The sequence below is a fragment of the Lepidochelys kempii genome, chromosome 9 (genome assembly GCF_965140265.1).
Source record: "Lepidochelys kempii isolate rLepKem1 chromosome 9, rLepKem1.hap2, whole genome shotgun sequence".
Classification (NCBI taxonomy): Eukaryota; Metazoa; Chordata; order Testudines; family Cheloniidae; genus Lepidochelys; species Lepidochelys kempii.
In genome coordinates this window covers 3,593,608-3,614,111 of record NC_133264.1, presented here as the reverse complement: position 1 = coordinate 3,614,111, position 20,504 = coordinate 3,593,608, and the positions used below count along the sequence as shown (strand labels likewise).

The 20,504-nt window shown below is 48.5% G+C and overlaps 1 protein-coding gene across 9 annotated transcripts in view; it reads left to right on the top strand.

Annotated features, from left to right (window-relative positions):
- Positions 1 to 20,504, top strand: part of IL1RAP (interleukin 1 receptor accessory protein) — a 62,773-nt gene that overhangs the window by 33,691 nt on the left and 8,578 nt on the right. For 2 of the 9 annotated variants that reach the window (XM_073359026.1, XM_073359032.1), the window contains exons 5-10: positions 417 to 582; positions 3,649 to 3,720; positions 5,968 to 6,097; positions 9,111 to 9,259; positions 12,942 to 13,091; positions 13,767 to 13,910. In XM_073359026.1, the coding sequence (XP_073215127.1) occupies positions 417 to 582; positions 3,649 to 3,720; positions 5,968 to 6,097; positions 9,111 to 9,259; positions 12,942 to 13,091; positions 13,767 to 13,910 (811 nt within the window). Of the gene's footprint in view, positions 1 to 416; positions 583 to 3,648; positions 3,721 to 5,967; positions 6,098 to 9,110; positions 9,260 to 11,814; positions 12,182 to 12,941; positions 13,092 to 13,766; positions 13,911 to 15,638; positions 17,050 to 20,504 lie in introns of those variants that run through there. The other 7 variants (XM_073359029.1, XM_073359033.1, XM_073359034.1 and 4 more) reach the window with 6 other exon arrangements.

The following is a 20,504-nucleotide window of genomic DNA, read 5'->3' as shown; positions in this document are numbered from 1 at the left end:
AAGGCGGTACCATCAGTGATCTCTCCATCAGTGGGAAACTGACCTGAAGAGCCCCAACAACTCATACCGCTTGGAAGAGCGGCGAAGAGGAATTAGACATACAGTTCAATGGGAGCTGGGTGCCTGATTCCTTCCAGTTCCTTTCACTATCCCAGCCTTAATCTTTCCTGAACAGTAACTCGCTCCATCTGGGGAAACCGAGGCACGGGGTGGACAAATGTGCCCCTCACCTTATTGGACTCATGAGATTTTGATGCTGTAGAACCTAGACCTTAGCCTGAACTGAATCGAAATCCAAATACTGCCTCCTACGCTTATTCCAACCAGAGCAGAGCTTTAGATTTTTATAGAGGGATTGAAAACAAGTTTCTGAATTTTAGTTCCAAAAGCGTAAGTGTTTTGCTGTCTGCTTCTAGAACTGCGTGTTGGTGAAAGGCTTCCACGACCGATATCCCGAGGGCCCAACGCTCATCATTGGCATTGTCCGCAGTGTGTACAAAGGGAACTACACCTGCATTGTGAGCTACAAGGAGAATGGAAGGACCTACAACCTCACCAGAACCATAAGGATGAAGGTAGTAGGTAAGGAGGATAAAAAACCATACAGAATTGTAGCAGCAGAGATGAAAAGTTCTGGAGAAGGCTCTTGCGGGCTCGATCAGTGACTGACTATTGGTCCCACCTCTGACTCCTTGGCATAAATGAATTAATTAATCTGCCACCGCCAGGTATTTCAGTTTGCTGGGGTCAGCCTCCCCTGGCATGTGAACGCCCAGGACACATCTCCGGCAGGGTGAGTCGTGTGAGTGAGGATGAGATGATCTGGGCTGGCCTCTGCTGGCATTGCCCTTGTCACGGTTGTGTATTACAGGTTAAAGTCTGTCTGTGGTGATCTCGACTCACTATTAGAAATAGTTTTCAGAGTAGCAGCCGTGTTAGTCTGTATTCGCAAAAAGAAAAGGAGTACTTGTGGCACCTTAGAGACTAACCAATTTATTAGAGCATAAGCTTTCGTGAGCTACAGCTCACTTCCTCAGATGCATATCGTGGAAACTGCAGCAGGCTTTATATATACACAGAGAATATGAAACAATACCTCCTCCCACCCCACTGTCCTGCTGGTAATAGCTTATCTAAAGTGATCATCAGGTGGGCCATTTCCAGCACAAATCCAGGTTTTCTCACCCTCCACCCCCCCACACAAATTCACTCTCCTGCTGGTGATAGCCCATCCAAAGTGACAACTCTTTACACAATGTGCATGACAATCAAGTTGGGCTATTTCCTGCACAAATCCAGGTTTTCTCACATCTCCCCCACCCCCATACACACACAAACTCACTCTCCTGCTGGTAATAGCTCATCCAAACTGACCACTCTTCAAGTTTAAATCCAAGTTAAACCAGAACATCTGGGGGGGAGGGAAAAACAAGAGGAAACAGGCTGCCTTGCATAATGACTTAGCCACTCCCAGTCTCTATTTAAGCCTAAATTAATAGTATCCAATTTGCAAATGAATTCCAATTCAGCAGTTTCTCGCTGGAGTCTGGATTTGAAGTTTTTTTGTTTTAAGATAGCGACCTTCATGTCTGTGATTGCGTGACCAGAGAGATTGAAGTGTTCTCCGACTGGTTTATGAATGTTATAATTCTTGACATCTGATTTGTGTCCATTTATTCTTTTACGTAGAGACTGTCCAGTTTGACCAATGTACATGGCAGAGGGGCATTGCTGGCACATGATGGCATATATCACATTGGTGGATGTGCAGGTGAACGAGCCTCTGATAGTGTGGCTGATGTTATTAGGCCCTGTGATGGTGTCCCCTGAATAGATATGTGGGCACAATTGGCAACGGGCTTTGTTGCAAGGATAAGTTCCTGGGTTAGTGGTTCTGTTGTGTGGTATGTGGTTGTTGGTGAGTATTTGCTTCAGGTGAGCAAATACTCACCAACAACCACATACCACACAACAGAACCACTAACCCAGGAACTTATCCTTGCAACAAAGCCCGTTGCCAGTTGTGCCCACATATCTATTCAGGGGACACCATCACAGGGCCTAATAACATCAGCCACACTATCAGAGGCTCGTTCACCTGCACATCCACCAATGTGATATATGCCATCATGTGCCAGCAATGCCCCTCTGCCATGTACATTGGTCAAACTGGACAGTCTCTACGTAAAAGAATAAATGGACACAAATCAGATGTCAAGAATTATAACATTCATAAACCAGTCGGAGAACACTTCAATCTCTCTGGTCACGCAATCACAGACATGAAGGTCGCTATCTTAAAACAAAAAAACTTCAAATCCAGACTCCAGCGAGAAACTGCTGAATTGGAATTCATTTGCAAATTGGATACTATTAATTTAGGCTTAAATAGAGACTGGGAGTGGCTAAGTCATTATGCAAGGCAGCCTGTTTCCTCTTGTTTTTCCCTACCCCCCAGATGTTCTGGTTTAACTTGGATTTAAACTTGAAGAGTGGTCAGTTTGGATGAGCTATTACCAACAGGAGAGTGAGTTTGTGTGTGTATGGGGGTGGAGGGGATGTGAGTAAACCTGGATTTGTGCAGGAAATAGCCCAACTTGATTGTCATGCACATTGTGTAAAGAGTTGTCACTTTGGATGGGCTATCACCAGCAGGAGAGTGAATTTGTGTGGGGGGGTGGAGGGTGAGAAAACCTGGATTTGTGCTGGAAATGGCCCACCTGATGATCACTTTAGATAAGCTATTACCAGCAGGACAGTGGGGTGGGAGGAGGTATTGTTTCATATTCTCTGTGTATATATAAAGCCTGCTGCAGTTTCCACGATATGCATCTGAGGAAGTGAGCTGTAGCTCACGAAAGCTTATGCTCTAATAAATTGGTTAGTCTCTAAGGTGCCACAAGTACTCCTTTTCTTATTAGAAATAGTGTCTCGTTTTTCCAGTGGCTGCTGTGTGTTTCCTGCCTTCTCTCAGGCTGTCTATTTTAAAACTAGCAGGCTCATCTGTTCAGACTATAGGATCTTCAGGGCAGAGGCTGTCTCTTCAGAGCTGCCTACAGTGTGCCTCAGTCTATGTGGCAGCAAACACTATGCAGAGTGTAAAAACCTGGTAAACATGAGAACATGCTTGTGTCACGTGGTAACAGCTGCTCACTGAGGGCATGGTAGGAGGAGAGAATACTGTTGGCAGGAAAAACCAGTTTTTGTTGTTTGGTTTTTTTTTAAAGAGCAGCAATAGAAAAATCTGTGTGATAGGCTGAACTGTAAGTAAAGTCCAAAGGGCCTAGCTGGAGGTGTGATTCCTTGGGACTGCAGCTGGGCCCAGATCATCTATCCAGATAGCCCTATAGGTGGGGGTTTTCAAAATCTGGATTGGGCATCAAGTTGTGTGACTGGGACCACTTTCTACTTAGATCAACTTCTGCCCTTTGGGACATGCATGCAACTCTCAGCAACTGCAGCGGGAGATGGGTACGCACATCTGGGGGCGCAGGGGTGAATGACCCTGGTGTGCAGTCACAGATGGTAGAGTATATGCAAGTGGCTAGTTACTGTAAGATAGTCTGAAATAATTCCAAATCCTAATGAAGACTGACTGTGTTTTCAACTGGGACCCCGGCGGGGGGGATTCTGTTTTCTGTTCTGCAGGGTCTCCAGCCAAGGCAATGCCACCGCAGTTTAGCTCTCCAAATGAGAAAATAATCTACGAACTCGAAGCAGGTAAATCACAGTGGTAGCTGCCCACGGGAAGCCTACATGCATTGATGGGGAAGATTATCTTAAGCCATGTAATTAACAAGCACAGAGGTTCATCTCGGTTGCCTGCTTTCCCACGGCTTTCCTTCGTGTCTTTACTTGAAGCATATGGGGCGCCGTGATTGCTTTGCAAGCAGCATGGGATTCTCTCTCTTTTCTGTAGCTTCCAAATTGCCGAAGCCCAATTATGGGACATGAGAACACAGCTTAAGAAGGCTCTTTGAGCATACAGACTTACTGAAATAATAAACATGGAAATCAGGCTCCAGCTGGTAGGAGCAGCTTCAGAAGCAGAGAAAGCACCGGAGAGAAGGGGGTAAAATGGGGCACAGCTGGGGTCGTGCCTTCCTCAGAAGCGGCCAAGGCAGGGATCTGCAGACATTCAGAGAACTTTCTGCAGGTTTGACTGGACTTTCTCTGCCCTGTGCTGATTGTCTGGTTGTGCTAACCCTCCCCTCACATAGTCTCCTTAGCTCATCTTCACTCCACACCTGCCCTCTCCCCCACCCCTTTCTTTCCATTTAGTCAGTCTCCTCCTAAAATCGTGCCCACCCTCACATAGTTCACTCTGCTGGTGTGTTTTCCTGCTTCCCCGGCGCTGTGCGTGTCTGGTCTCTATAGATTGCTAGCTCTGCAGGGCAGGGACTGTCTGGTACTCTGGGTTTGCACAGCATCTAGCCCATTCTTCATTGGTCCTTAGGCACCAACAGCTTCTGGAAGCTGCAGTATTGCAAATAATAAACATGATTCATAATAATGAGGAAGATGTTGTCCTGAAGGACTGGATTTGGAGATCTGAGTTCAATCCCTGCTCTGCCACAGACATCCTGTGGGACCTTGGGCAAGTCATTTACTCTCTCTGTGCCTCAGTTCCCCATCTGTAAAATGGAGACAATAGCCCCATCTGGCCTCCCAGGGCTGCTGAGAACAAACCAATTATTGTGTGTGTGTGTGTCCATTGTGATGGAGTTCACTCACAGCTAGGGGTGCCTCCTCCTGGCCGCTCTGGAGACCAGCACTGTCCAGGGCCCCCTTCTTCTGCTTGCTGCACATCCTACTTCTGCGCTCTCAGTCTCTGCGACCGGGTGCTCCTTCTTCGTGACTTGGCCCTCAGGCCAGGTCACTATGTGCGCTTCCCCTTTGTGGGATGTCAGTCTCTTCAAAAGAATGGGCTCAGGCCATCTTCCCCTTCACTGCCAACTGGTGCCACTTCCCCAGTGGCAGGTAGGGGAACCCAGGCCCACCCTCTACTCCGGCTCCCGGCTCAGTGACCCTGCAGTCGGCAGCCCCAATCTGCTCCACCCTGGACCTTGCTGCCTTTTCCCTGAGCCCTTCCTTACCTTCTGGCTCTCCCCACTTCTCTGGGTTTGCCAGCCCCACAGCTCCCTGTTCCCAGGGGGTAACCGCAGGCTGCTTGCCTCTGTAGCCCTCAAACGCACCTCCCTTCCCCCTGGCAGTGACTGCAGGCTGCTTCCCTGCAGCCCCCTCTGTTATCAGCTTCCTGCCTTTATGAACCCAGCCCATTCCTCCTCAGGGCTTCCTCATCCAGTCAGGGGGTTACTTCAGCCTCCTGATTGCCCTCAGCTGTGGCTTGGCTGGTTGATTGGCCCCTTTCTTAGCCTACATTAACCCCTTCAGGGCCAGTGTGGGGTGAAGACCCCATCACAGGCACGCACAACGTGGTGGTAAGAACCACTTAAGTACCTGGTTAGGGAGAGATTTGTTTGTTTATTTACTGTTTATTTGTAAAACAAAAGTGAAATATTCCCACTGTTACAGTTATCAGACATTTGAAAATATATTTTGGCCACATTCCTGTTAGCTTTTGTGTCTTTTGCTAGTTTCTCTTCAGAATCTTTTTTTGGCCTGCCTGATTAGACTTTTACACTTGACTTGCCAGAGTTCATGCTCCTTTCTATTTCCCTCAGTAGGATTTGCCTTCCAGTTTTTAAAGGATGTCTTTTGATCTCTAACTGCCTCTTTCACTCTGTTGTTTAGCCATGGTGGCATCTTTTTGGTCCTCTTACTGTATTTTTTATTTGCAGTGTACATTTAGTTTGAGCCTCTATTATGGTGTTTTGAAAAAGCTTCCATGCAGCTTGCAGACATTTCACTCTTGTGACTGTTCCTTTTCATTTCCATTTAAACTCGGGCTATAAGAGGCTCTGGAAAGCAGAAGCTGCTGCGTCCACCCTAATCCTCTTCTCCTAGGTGCCGACCTTGTTCTGCCCTGCGAAGTCTACTTCACCTTTCTGAAGGACTCCCAAACGGAGGTCTGGTGGACTGTTGATGGAAAAAATACAGACGATATCACAGACATGAAAATAAAAGTCTCCGAAAGGTAATGTTTCATAAGAAGGACGTTCATTGTATATCTCTTGCAGCCCTCTCCGCTAGCTGCACATGGGATCCCACAGAGAGGCCTGGGGTATTCAGCAGCACTGCCCCTGTTGGCAACACCTAGAGCTCCCAATAGGAAAAGACTGTTCAGGTTATTGGCAAGTCCCAAACGTTAGGAGCCAAGGGTCACTCGTTTCTTAGTGTTAGTCAGATCAAATCACTCCCGGGTGCAATGCAGCACCTGTGCGTAGTTATGATACTTAACCATGATCTGCTCATTGTTTGTCACCAAGTTTTCTTTTAAAAGAGACATCATTAAGAGGCTCCATAAGCTAAAGAGGGCTCATCATTGGTAATAGCATCGCAAACTGGCTAGTGTGAGCCACTGCCCTCTAATGGAGCATAAGGGAACTGCATTGCTGTGTGTCATAGACTCTGTACTGTTAACAACAAAGGGAGGCTCTCTCTTTACGTGAGACAGTTGGTTTTGGAACAGGAGGATGTGAGGCCCTTCCCCACCATCCTCACAATGACCTGTTGAGAGCAATAGATTTGTTACAGTATCTTCCATTCCCTGTTATGTTTTTCATCCTGGAGGGTGCCAAAGTGCTTTATGACATATTTACAGAGATCATGTTGTAAGGAACCGTGACTCGTGCATATGCACATGAACTGCAAGTGCAGACTGAACCACACCCGCCCCGCCAAGACATTAGCACCAAGTACACAAGTCATTACTCCTTGAAATAAAGAACTCCCATAGCTGTGAGATGGCAGCATCCTGGGACCAGCCACTAGAGGGAGACATGGTCACATTCTGTTATTACAGCTTCTCCCGCCACTGGAAAGAAGCCGCCGAGGTGTAGAATATAGCAAGTATGCACAACATTTTAGGACCGGAAGAGAGGAGCAACACCCACTGGAAACTGCTGGGGCGCTGCGGATAGGTTGAAAGTAACAACCCAAACAGAACTTGCAAGGGCTCATAAAAAGTGCTACAAACTGTTTGGAAAACTCTGTTCTGCAGCACAGCACCCCTTAGCACAGTGGTTCTCAACTCTGGTCCACCGCTTGTGCAGGGAAAGCCCCTGGCGGGCCGGGCCGGTTTGTTTACCTGCCGCGTCCGCAGGTTTGGCCGACCGTGTCTCCCACTGGCTGCGGTTCACCGCTCCAGGCCAATGGGGGCTGCAGAAAGCGGCGTGGGCCGAGGGACATGCTGGCCGCCCTTCAAGCGGTGGACCAGAGTTGAGAATCACTGCCCTAGCACCAGGCTAGGCCCTTCATTCCGTGCTGACTCAGAGGCCAGAATACCATCTTCAGAATCACCCAACAACACCCTGTAGCAGCTGGGATTTCCTTGGAGATGTCTTGTCATGATGTTTAGGTTTAGCATTGCTTGTGTGGGGTCAGGTTAGCATCTACCAGCGGTTTATAAAGAACTGGGTGACTGGTCGTGGGATTTTTGTGTTTGTTTTTTTCCAAACTGTTAGAGGAATTAAAAACCAACTATTAATTTGCCATGCTTTCAAATCCACCTTGGCTTTCGGTTCTAACATTTGGACAGTCATCATTTTGTTCATAAGAATATTAATAAATATGATGGGTAGCAGAATCAGTCCATAATTAGCTTGGGGATGAAGCAGAATTCGTTTGAAGATGAGCATTATTATCATTAGAATGCCATGTACATAAAAAGGCAGGCCATACTTACAGGATGGGAGACTATCCTGGGAAGCAGAGACTCTGAAAAAGATTTGGGGGTGGGGGTAATCAGCTGAACGTGAGTTCCCCGTGCGATGCTGTGGCCAAAAGAGCTAATGTGATCCTGGGATGCAGGGGAGGGGGATATAAAGTAGTAGAGAGGTTATTTTACATCTATTTGTGGCACTAGTGTGCAACCGCTGCTGGAATAGTCTGTCCAGTTCTGGTGTCCACAATTCAAGAAGGATGGTGATAAATTGCAGCGGGTTCAGAGAAGAGCCACGAGAATGATTAAAGGATTAGAAAACCAGCCTTACAGTGATAGACTCAAAGAGCTCCATCTATTGAGTTTAACAAAGAGAAGGTTAAGGGATGATTTGATCACAGTCTATAAGTACCTATATGGCAGACAAATATTTAACAATGGGCTCTTCAATCTAGCAGAAAAAGGTAGAACACAATCCAATGGCTAGAAGTTGAAGCTAGACAAATTCAGACTGGAAATAAGGCGTAATGTTTTAACAGCAAGAGTAATTAACCATTGGAACAGGATTATGGTGGATTCTCCATCAGTGACCATTTTTAAATCAAGATAGGGTGTTAGTCGAGAAAATCTGCTCTATAAATGATTTGGGGCAAGTTCTCTGGCCTGCACTATACAGGAGGTTAGACTCAGTGACCACAACTCTCCCTCCTAGCTTTGGAATTTGTGACTCTCTGACTAGGTGTTACAGTAGCACATAGAGGTTTCAACCAAGATTGGGGGTCCAGTGTGCTGGTTGTTGTACATATTAAAGGACAGACTTGTCTTAAAGAGTTCACAAACTAGACAGACAAAACAAAGTGGAGAAGAAAGGAAATCTTTTTATCCCCATTTTAGAGATGGGTAATTGAGGCACAGAGAGACTAAATGACTTGCCCAGGGTCCCACAGAAAGTTTGTGATGAAGGTGGATACTAAACCCAGATCTCATGAGTCTTTGTCCAGTGCCTTATGGCAAGCCCACCCTTCCCCTCTAAAATGCCCCAGGACACCAGTTGATCAATCATATTCCTCACACTGGCAATAAGCAAAAGTAATGCCAAGAAATTTAAACAAAACCAGTTCACAGAGGAACCAAAAGGTCAAACTGTTCTGCTGTAAAAGTTTTTGTGAAAAATGAAGCAATTCCTAAATATGGGTGTGATTTGCAAAAAAGGAAAGGCTGAATTCTGTGTGTGTGTGTGTGTGTGTGTGTGTGTGTGTATTAAAAAAAATCACAAACAGTGCAGCCAGTGTTAGCATGTGTAATCCTTTTAACTTTTCTGTTCCAGTGTCTCTACTACCGAACTTGGACACAAGGACATCACAAGGACTCTGACCATTTTCAAGGTCACACCCGAGGACTTGAAGCGCAACTACACCTGTCATGCCAGAAACACCAGAGGAGAGGTTCACCAGACGGCCATGGTGGGAATGAAAGGTAATGGAATTGCACAGCAGCGGCTTAACGGATGCAGCAAAGCAAAAATCATAGACGCATGGTCGAATGTGGAAGAAATTTCTTGGGGCAAGATGGGCCTTGGCTGAATGCGGTCATACAAGGGAATAGGGGGAGTAAATATTTCCTGCTCCCTCTGCTCCTGTGTAGCCTTCTTATTGCTACCCACATTGCACTTCCGGCTCTAGGGAAGAGAATAGAGGCTGCATGCCTGATATTCCCTACTGCGCTCAAGTGGGTATGAAGAAAGATGGGGTGTGGAACCATGGTTCTATTCCCTCCAGGCAGCAAGTGGAGCAGGGCCAAAGAGACTAGTAAGTTGCACCCTGAAAGGAAGGAAAGGACGAACTCTCCCTCAAAGCAAGGGAGAATTCCGTCTGTCACGGTTCCCTGCTCCTGCTACTTCTGGCTGGCGCTGCGACTTGTCACCCTTCTACAGGGCTGAGCCTAAAGGCTCAACCTAGCCCTCAGGGACCAGGGGCTCATCGTGTTCTGCCCCAGGTGTTTTCGAGTTCAGGAGCCGGAACCAGGTTGTTACACTATGTCAGCTGTCAGACCCTTTCGGAGGCGCCATCCAGTTGTTCTTTAGACGTCTGTTATCTCCTTGGTGCATGGACACAGTTCCCATTTATCTCTGTACCACGGGAGGAGAAGATACATCCTGCAGCAGCCAAATTTGATGGCTTTTCTATGTTCATTTCTGCTGACCAAGCTGGGCTGTGTGGGAAGCTGCAGCCTTCTTTGTACTCTGACCCTTCTTTTAAAGCTCAATATCCCAGACACTAAACTACATAAATCATTCTGCCCTAAATGATGGAAGGATATTTTCTTCCAACTCCGTGCCAAGTGGTACATGCAGTGGGTGCTGTCAGCACAGGATGGGGGAGCATTTGCTGAGGCATGGCAGTTCTGGACTGTGCACCAGAAAATCAAAAAAACCATGGGCTGATTAGACTTCCCGGTTGAATTATGCACTGACCTTCCCGTTGGACTCTAGCAATGGTCACTGTCCCAGGCCCTGCTCAGGGTCTTTTCCCCTGCTTTAAACGTGCCACAGCTTTGCAAGAGGGTCAATGGAAACTCGTCATGGGATGAGCACACAAGTTCTTCTAACCAAAGCTATTCATCCCTGTTAAACACAGTATTTTTAGTGTGGGGTGACCCATGCCCTATGCATCAGTAGAACAGGCCCCTGAGTCTGGACTTCACTTAAAGAAACAACTTTAGCCAGTGTCATATAACTGCCCCTCACTAGGAAACCCTAATCTGAACATCCTCTCTAACCCTGGGGCCTCTTTGAAGACAAAAGACGTTGGCAGTCTCTCATTATGGGTTTCCTGGCAGAGTGTCCCTGAGACAGATCACCACCTTACTGCTTCCCCGCCAGTGTGACCGGACAGACAGGAAATGCCTTTTGGAAGTTGCTGTGCTTGAAGCCCTTCAAGGTCACTTTCCTTTGAGATTCCCAGATGGAAACTAGACAGACCTCAGAGCATGAAACACTCCTCACAGCACTCTGGTTTTAGTCCCTGCCTTGGCTACTGTTGGAGGGTGATCTAGAGAGCCATTGCCAGGACTGTGGGCAAATTCTGGATAAAAAGTATAATTCAGAGAAAAAGCTGACTTTTTTTAGAGCTGTTTCTCGCTTAACCTGAGTGGTATTTTTCCTGTTTCACACACCCATCTCACAGCAGCCAAAACCCTTTCTTCAGGTATGTCCGCACCAGGTTTCCTTAGCTGGGCAGACATTTCTGTTACCTCACTAACTTCCAGTGGGTGACAGCACTGTACACAGAAGACCTGAGAGACTGCCCGGCTGCACATCAGGAAAGATTGCTGTTTCTAAGACGCTCCACCAGAGAGGAGTCTGCCCTGGTTTAACATATTTCAAATGCAAGATGCCAAAAAATAGCCTTTTCCTGACTTAAGTCGAACAACTCTGTGGCTCCTGCTCTGCCCTACTCTCTGTCAACATGAGGAGTCGTCCTCTGGATTTCAGAGATCTTCATTAGGAAGACACTTGGCTCCTCAAATGTTATACTCTGCTGCCGCCAGGGTTGCTGGGAGAGTAGACATGATGGACCCAAAGGAAGGCTTTCCTCACTAATGACCACTTTACATCTGTTTTCACCCCTTTTTCTTTGTCTTGGGTGGACAATTCTACAATCTTTGTGTGTCCCTTCAGAAAGGAGCCCCAGACAGAGCATGCAATTAATCAAGGGCAGAGTTTGGTTAGAGCCATTTATCTGCCTACCTTAAGCTTTTCTCTAGCAGTCATCACTGTAGTGTCTATGCGCTTACTTCTTGTATATGGATAGGGAAATTGAGATGCATGGCATGCTGGCCCTTTGTTTAGAAAACAGCCCTCCAGGACCTCACAGAATGCTGTTTCTTGGCTGACTGATGCTTGACTGTCTGCAACTATCTCTCTTTCCCTCTTGTCCACTTTGCCAGATCCCAGGATAGTTGACTGGAAGCTTCTCTTTCTGTAGACAAGTTACTTATGTCTTCTTTTTTCTTTCTGCTCCATTCCACAGCAGAATGCAAGAGCCAGCCTGGATCACTGCAGGCTAAAGTCAACTAGCTGCAGACCATCACATCATGCCACTCGCGGCTCAAGATGGCCAGGACCTAACCTCTCAGTACCATTTGCCTTATAAATGTTAGCAAGTGGGCTTGTATTTCTTTTATGTTGGCTATGAAAAAATTCCCTCCTCTCCCTGCCACTGGTTTATATTAATTTCTGGCTCCTGGTTTTATTCTTCTTGGGATTGTCTCTTTCACTGTTTCCTGTATCTCTTGTACTGTTCGCTACCCATGGAGACTTGCTGGATTCTTTCAGTTTCTGTTTTCTCTTTCTGGTGGTTTGGTTTGTTGGCTAATAAAGCTCTGTTACATCCACGAGTTTTGTGATGCTTCCACTTACTGCTGATGGCTCTCTATTCAAACTGCCACTGTGCATGTCACTTAGTCCAGCTGTGCCCATTAAAAGGTCAGTATTTGCCTAAGGATTCCACACAGTGACCGCGTTAATTCGTATTCTAAGGATGAGGAAAAACAGGGGCATCTCAAATACTACTGTTAGCAAACGCTGGCTTCTTGAGAGAGTCTGTCTTGTTTAGGACAGGTCATCTTACCTCTTTGCAAACAGTTCAGTCTTTCCAGTGTTTTCTCAGAGCCTTCCTTCTGTCTTGTGACTAGAAACAGTCGGGGGTCAGGCAGCTTTCACAATCGTACCCTCTGAGGCCAGCGTGAGCCTTTGGGCCCAGCCCAGAGTGACGGCCGTCCTGCGGCAGAAAGGAATTGGGACTCGGAGATTCCTCCCTGGCCTTCTGTCTTGCTCCGGGAAGATGTGGGGAGTGATTTACTTCACCCATCTTCAGTGTCTTTATGGGCAGCAGAATTAGCCCTTCAGTCATTTCAGTTCCCCTTCAATTGCCTCCTTCATGTTGCAACCGCCCAACCCCCTAAAACTGCCCACGGCTCGCGCGCGCGTGTGTGTACTTATTTAGGCATTAGCCTTTGATGTCCTACAGGAACCTCCATTTACAGATGGGCTCACATTGTGTTATGCCCTTCGGCTGCCTGTGATCCAGCCATGTGCCCATTAAAATGGAAGCCCAGTGTATTCCGTGAAAAAAGATCGATCTGTTTTTAACCCCAGTTCTAGCTCCAAGATACACTGTGGAATTGGCCTGTGGACTGGGAGCCACCATCTTGCTGGTGGTGATCCTGATCGTCGTCTACCACGTTTATTGGCTCGAAATGGTTCTCTTCTACCGGGCTCACTTTGGAACAGATGAAGCCATTCTTGGTAAGGGTTCCATGGGGTTACAACACCTGCTTCTTGCTGCTAGTCACTTTGGTTCTGGAGATAACTTTTGTGGCAGGCCATTTCTACGCCCTCCAGAAGCAGGGTAACACTGACCCTAAATGTCCTTAACGGTTTTCACTTTTCTGGGTGAACTGAATGCTTGCGAGAGGAGCCAGAGGCAGGGTCTAGGAGGGTATCCTTGGAGTAGGTGCGGTGTGGCCATGATAATGTAAGCTCTCCGCACATTGCTCCATTAAGATCCCCCATGGGACCATCTCGAGGGACAGGGCTATGTTGTCCTGTCTTTGGCCTCTCTGCTAAGGGTGTGGAAAGAACAGTCTTCTGTCTCGAGCACAGAATCAGGCTTCTTATGTCACTCTGAGCTCATCCCCCAGGCACGCCACATCACTGTTTCTTCCTATGGAAAACTGGGATGATAGTAGGTCCCTGGCTGGAATGGCAGGTTTGCTGCTGATCCCGTGAAGGTGTGCCAGGCGCTTTGAGTCCCGCTGAGGCTAGAGAAGCACAAAGCCTTGTCTGGCGAGATGGCTCATAGGTACAGGTCCGTGGCACCTGTAAGACTCGAGAACCAGCGGGGGAGGTGGGGACTGAACAATGGGGGAAGGCATGGACCGTAGCCAGTAACAGAAGTGTGTCTCTGCTCCCGACTCTCAGATGGTAAGGAGTATGACATTTATGTGTCCTATGCCCGGAATGCCGAGGAGGAGGAGTTTGTGCTGCTGACCCTGCGTGGAGTCCTGGAGAACGAGTTTGGATACAAGCTGTGTATCTTCGACAGAGACAGCCTCCCCGGGGGAAGTAAGTATGTCACGGGGGATGCCCACCATTTATGCCCTTCCCCTTAATTATGTTGGAGGCCGTGGTGATGGAGAGGAGGGTGATAACGAACTGGCCTTTCAAAGCAACGTCCCCCACTCCATTAAACATCCCTCAGAGCAGATTCTGGTGTCTTGCTTCACGTGATGTTGCACTCAGCTGCAAACACTTCAAGCTAGTGTCGGGGGGGGTGCTGCCAGGGTCAAATGACAATGGGTATTTTTCAATGCTCTTTCCAGGAGGTGTGCTGTACAGTGCTCTAAAAGCACCACAAGGCAACCAGCCCCCATCCTTAATTAAAACTTATGAACTGGCCTAAGGAAGGGAGGATAAAGTTGTGGGTGTGGACTGAGGAATAGGGGAATTATTACACTAGCCCTGATCAGTAATCCATCCAGTGCATTACCATGTCACTGACAGTGGCTAGCACCCTCTGTGTCAGAGGAAGGTGCAATAAATCCTGTTGTAGCAGTGATGGGATTATCAGTCCCCAGGGAAAGTTTCCTACTAATCCCCATTAGTTAGAGATCAGCTCATACCCTGAAGCACGTCTATCCTTAGTAAATATCAGCATATTAATAACCCTGAATAGCAAATACTACATTTGTATTTATTGAGGGCCCACCCTTTAATGATGGACAGGGCCAAAGGGCTCCACACCCGGGAGTGGCCAGGACACTCCTCGGATCAGTTGTACAAACCTGGGGTTGCCAAAGCAAAGATGCAAGAACAGCCTGTGCTCCAAATTCCCCATCTCTTGGGGAATCCCACATGGTGACAGGGCACAGAGGGTGCCAGAACCTCAGTCGGAGGCTAGATAAGGGCCACAGCCATTGAAGTCAACGGAAAGACAGCTCTTGACTTCAGAGGGCTTTGGGTGAGGACCCGGTTATGTCAGAACGTGTGCTGGTAAAAATCACTAGCTAGGTTGTTCCAAAGTAGAGGCTTGCGCACTCAGGTAACCCAAACCAGGAGTGATTCCCCAGTCTGAGCCAGCTGTAAGGGAGATCAGAATCAGACCCTGGGTCCTTTTGCTCTCCTAGTCTCATGCAGAATCCATTGACAAGGTGTTTGGGTGCCACTCCTTTGACATATAAGAAAGCAAAGATGAATCCCCAAGTGGGTGACGAGGTAAAGCCACTGGGTGGTTGGTCAATGCAAAGCCTGCATGAAGAGGCGAGCCGTACGCCGGCTTGTTTGTTTTTGCCAATGGTCAGGCTCAGGCAGATGCTGGGAAGGAGCAGGCTCCTGCAGCCAGCCCTGGATAGTTCTGTTCAGCAGCTGTTCACTCTACATTGGTCCTGTCCACCTAGCTAAGGCCAGTGGTCAGCAGACTGAGACCTTGCATCCCATAGGGCGTGAATGCTGAGAGAAAGGGGAAGGACCGTGACTCCTCCTTTCTTCCACCCACTGACAATCCCCGGTGGGAGGAGGCTCAGGAAAACCAGTTTTATGTCACCAAACCATGGAGCCAAGTTTAGTAGGGGCCACAGAGCAGTTCTCACCATGTGTTTGCACGGGTGTCGCTTGACAGATCATCTGGCCCTTTACAAAAACTTACAGTTTTATAGCGGGCTCCAATCCTGACTGGGGGCTTTGGGCACTGACTCAAAGTGAAAATAGCAGGTTAGTTCAGCCCCTGCAAAGTGCCAGACAGCTGAGGGAGGGTTTGGTGAACACTGACAATTTAAGTTTTTTGTTTTTTTCTAGGCTAAATCTTCAGGGTTTATTCTACTTCTTAACACAATGTTGAGGCGGCCGTGGGCTAAAAAGTGCAGTTCTGTGCTGAGAAGAAACTCTGTAAACTTGGCATCTCCTTCCGCAGCAGATCTGCTCCTGGTGCCTGTTAGCAGTCGGCTCAGCAAATTGATATTTTTATTGTTTTCTGCTCCAGTTCACCTTGCAGAGCTGATGTTGCTCTGGGAGAAAGAGGTTCTGTCCCTTCTTGTGCATCAGCAAGATTGATTCATTAAGTTCCAGTCGCGTGTTGGCACAGGTGTCACTGGAAGGCATAATTCAGCCTCCTGTGTCTTTATTGCTGGTGGTGATGTACAAGAAGGAAAGAATCCAGCTTGGCTCTCAGATCCCAGGTAGGGTTTGCAGGGCTGGCAGTTACACAAAAAAATTATTTGCGGACAGGTAAGTTGAAGTCCTTGAGAGGCGATAAACATGGAACCCACAAGGTCATTTTTGCAGTAAGCTCCAGGTAGAGCAGTTCATTAAGGGTGAGATGTGGCTATGTGGCACAAAGCCAGAACCAAGGTCCCGTGGCCCCAGTGTAGGAACAATGATGGCAGGAACAGGGTAGGCCCACATTGTAGGAACATGAATGGGAGACTCCTCACTCGATGAGGAGGGAAAGACAGTAACAGAAAATGAAAGTACTCCACTTAGGAAGGAATAATCAACTGCATAAATACAAAATGGGAAACAACTGCCTAGGAAGGAGTATTGCAGAAAAGGATCAGGGAGTTATAGAGGATCACTGACTAAATATGAGTTAACAATGTAACACTGTTGCCAAAAAGGTGAACATCATTCTGGGATGTATTAGCAGGAGTGTTGCAAACAAAACACGAGAAGTAATTCTTCTGCTCTATTCGGTGCTGATAAGACCTCAGCTGGAGTACTGCATCCAGTTCTGGGCACCATACTTCAGGAAAGATGTGGACAAATTGGAGAAAGTCCAGAGGACAGCAACAAAGATGACTAAAGCTCTAGAAAACATGACCTGTGAGGGAAGACTGAAAAATTGGGATTGTTTAGCCTGGAGAAGAGACAACTGAGGGGGGGCATGATAACAGACTTCAAATACATAAAAGATTGTTAAAAAGAGGAGGGTGATAAATTGTTCTCCTTACCCTCCAAGGATGGGACAAGAAGCAATGGGCTTAAATTGCAGCAAGGAAGGTTTAGGTTAGAAATTAGGAAAAAATATCCTAACTGTCAGGATAGTTAAGCACTGGAACAAATTACCTGGGGAGGTTGTGGAATCTCTATCATTGGGGGGTCCTTAAGATTAGACAAACACCTGTCATGATGGTCTAGATAATACTTAGTCCTGCCTCAGTGCAGAGAGCGGGACTAGATCAGTGGTTCTCAAAGCCGGTCCGCTGCTTGTTCAGGAAAAGCCCCTGGCGCACCAGGCCGGTTTGTTTACCTGCCGCGTTTGCAGGTGCGGCCGATCGCGCTTCCCACTGCCCGCGGTTCACTGCTCCAGGCCAATGGAGGATGCGGGAAGGGCGGCCAGCACGTCCCTCGGCCCCTGCCACTTCCCACAGCCCCCATTGGCCTGGAGCGGGGAACCGCAGCCAGTGGGAGCCGCGATGGGCCGAACCTGCGGACGTGGCAGGTAAACAAACCGGCCCAGCCCGCCAGGGGCTTTCCCTGAACAAGCAGCGGACCGGCTTTGAGAACCACTGGACTAGATGACCTATTGAGGTCCTTTCCAGGCCTACATTACTGTAATGAAGCCAAGCACACATGGGGCAGAATGTTTCCAGAGCAGATTGGCCGGTTGCTTTAGGAAATGCTTAACTGTTTCCTTTCCTTCTGGTGTCAGTCCCAGATGCCCATTAACAGACTACTCTCTTCCCTGCCTCGTTATGGTTCACGTCTCAGCTCATTATGTTCCACAGCTATTTTATATCAGCAGGAAGGACAGCTCTGCATCTGACCTACAGCTCCACTGTTCTGTTCGTGCCTTGCTCTCAAACGGTGCGGGCTGCTGTATTCTCTCATAACCCAGCAAATGCACATTCTCCTTGGGAACTAACTATAAATCGTCCTCTGCCTTTCACTCTGGTGTTCTCACCCCCTTTCTCTCCATGTGCGATATCACCCACTCTGCCTCCTCGGGGACTGGTCCAGTTCAAAAGAACAGAGCATCTTTCATCTCAAAGGGTCCCAAAGTGCTTTCCAAACAGCAGGCCCAGGGATTGCTTCATCCGCCTCGGGTGCAGAACCCAGGGGTTGTTTAGCAGCACCACTGTGCGGCAGTTCAGCGCAGGACATGAGGAATATCTTATCCATATGAATCGCCTGCAATGAAAAGTGCCATGGGAATTTCAATGACTGCTGGTGGCGAGTGTGTGAAGGTGGCATTTCCAGCAGCATGGTGCCCTCATGCCAGTACAGCGTGACTCAGTGGGACAGTCATCTCTAGAGCTGGCCAAAAGTTATTCACAAATTTCAGTACATGATTCAAATTACTTGGTGAATGTTTTTTACTGTTATTCAGCCAGCTCTAACCAGCATCTGCTGACTGGCCAGCACCACTCCCTGCAGCCCCTAGCCAATCCATGGCACTCTTCCAGCGAAGAGTTGATACAGCCTTTCTCTCCTCGCCTTGTAAGGTCTGGCAGGATCATATCTGAAGGTGGCAGGTCTGCAGGCAGACAGCGTATCCTGCCCTCAGGGCAAGCCTGATCCTCTTCCTAAATTCTGTAGAGAGAGAGAGAGAGAGAGAAGCAGCAGGGACCTGTTTAAAAAAATCAAGAGCTAAAAGAAATAAATCAGCTAAGTCCAGCACGATAGCTCAGCCGTGCACTGTGCTAGGAACTCCTGGTGGGGCAGAGCTGTCAGTCGAGCTGAGCCGTAATGTGGGTAATTGCAGAGTAGTCGTCTCTTTGTGTCTGATCTGCTGGGCTCTTCACTGTGTGTCCTTGCACAAAAAGAAAAGCTCCTTGTTTAAATCCCCCGTGTGGCATGGTGACGTCTGCCACTGCGCATCTGGCGACACCCATCACCAGGCGACTGGCCACTCCTCTGCCTTGTCTGAAGAAGTGAATCCAGGGCATGGGTCAAACAAGCGTGGCCCCAAGCTGCCTGTGGCTGCTTCCAGCACCAGCCTCTGCGATGTGGCTCCAACCACCTGTGCCGTGCTCCGGAAGCAAAGACCCTGAGCGTGCCACGGGGACGTGTGGAACAAGGAGTGCAGAAAAGGGCTTCCCTCATCCTCATGCTCCCTTGCAAAAGTGTTTTTAAAATGCATCGGCCACCTCCTATGCCAAAACAAGAGAATGTGCCCCAGAAGTTAGTGACGCTCCATGTGTGAGCGCTAGTCCCCACCACACATCCGCCTCTGGCGTGGACAGTGGAGTGGCTGGTCTCAGCACAGCCCGTCTCTTGGGGTGACCAGGGGAGCCAGATTTGCTAAACACGGCTTCCTAGAATGAGAATCCGCTAACTCCTGACAGGCCCCAGCGAATTCCTAAAGAAAGTAGGTCACGGAAATCCACCTGCCAAGCTGTGCCTTCAAGTTTACCTCTCTTTCTCTTGCTCTGCACTCTCATGTCTCTGCTTCTCTCCTGCCTGCCCGCCCATGTCGCTTTGCTGCTTCTCCCTTCCACCCTGACCTAGGGACCCTTCGCCACAAGCCCAACCAGGGGTGCTTCCATACCCATCTGTGTGACGCAGGCTCACAGCAATGGTCAGCAGTTGCCACCTTCTGGTTAGGTCCCCCAAGCGCCAGTCCCTGCCCACCTGGACAGTGGGGAGGTCATTGCTGCTCCCCCATCACACACCACCGGGCTTCAACTCCTCTGCTTCTTAGGGAAGTACCCTGCCCCCAGAGCGTGCGCCTGTGTGATAGGTAGAGGATTATGCTGTCCTTGATGAAGAAGCAGGGGGGAGATGGATTATCCCTCCAGTGCTGCTGGCAGGAGTGAGTCAGGCACCCTTGGTGGCTGAATGCTGTTAAGTTCCAGCGTTACTTTCTTTTCCATGATATTTTCTGCCTGTGAACGATGGAAGCAGCCGCTGGGAGATGCGCTTTCAGAAGGACTTTGCATTAATTTTGTGAAGGTGGCTCAGGCAAATCTGCTCGCTGCTGCTGGAAAGCAAAGGCATCCACTACCATGTCACTGACTCTCATGGTGTCGCTTTAGAGACCCCACATTAAAAACCTGGGGCAGCGGAGGTCACTGCCTCTGGGAACAGTGTGGGGGTGCGGTGATGAGGGATCCAGGAGCAAGAGCTTAATAATGGATCCAGGAGAGTAGTTAGAACTCCAGCAATTCAAAATTAAATTAACCCTCAGAACATCCCAGTGGGTGGATAATTACTATCCCCATCTCACAGCGGGGGAAACTGAGGCAGAGGAGTGAAATGATTTATCCAAAGGCCTGTCTGTGTGACAGCAGGATTAAAACGCAGATGTTCCTGGCTTCTCTTAGATCACATCTCCCCCTAGCTGAGGTGACAACATTGCCCAGGGGGATGACACCCCGTGACAGTCGTGCTTGGCTCCAGTAGATTGCGGGGTCTCCTTTTCTGTCCCACTTATAACTGGGATAAATCCAGGCCTGCCCAAAGCAGCCTTCCCGCAGTGATCGAGTCTCTCGTGGTAACGTGGCATGATGGCGTTTACATAGCACTGGCTCTGAGCGACCCCAGCCACTCTCTGCTCTTAGGGAGCCTGGCCATTTGTGCTGGAGAGAAGGGCAGCATGGACCGGGGTTGGGAATGGGGAGCAGTTCCTCTGTGGATCAGTAAAGGCCCAGCTGCTGGGAAGGAAGGGGGTGCTGGCTGCTGGAGCAGAGGCCTTCATTGGGTAGAGCTGCCTGAAGTGGTTGG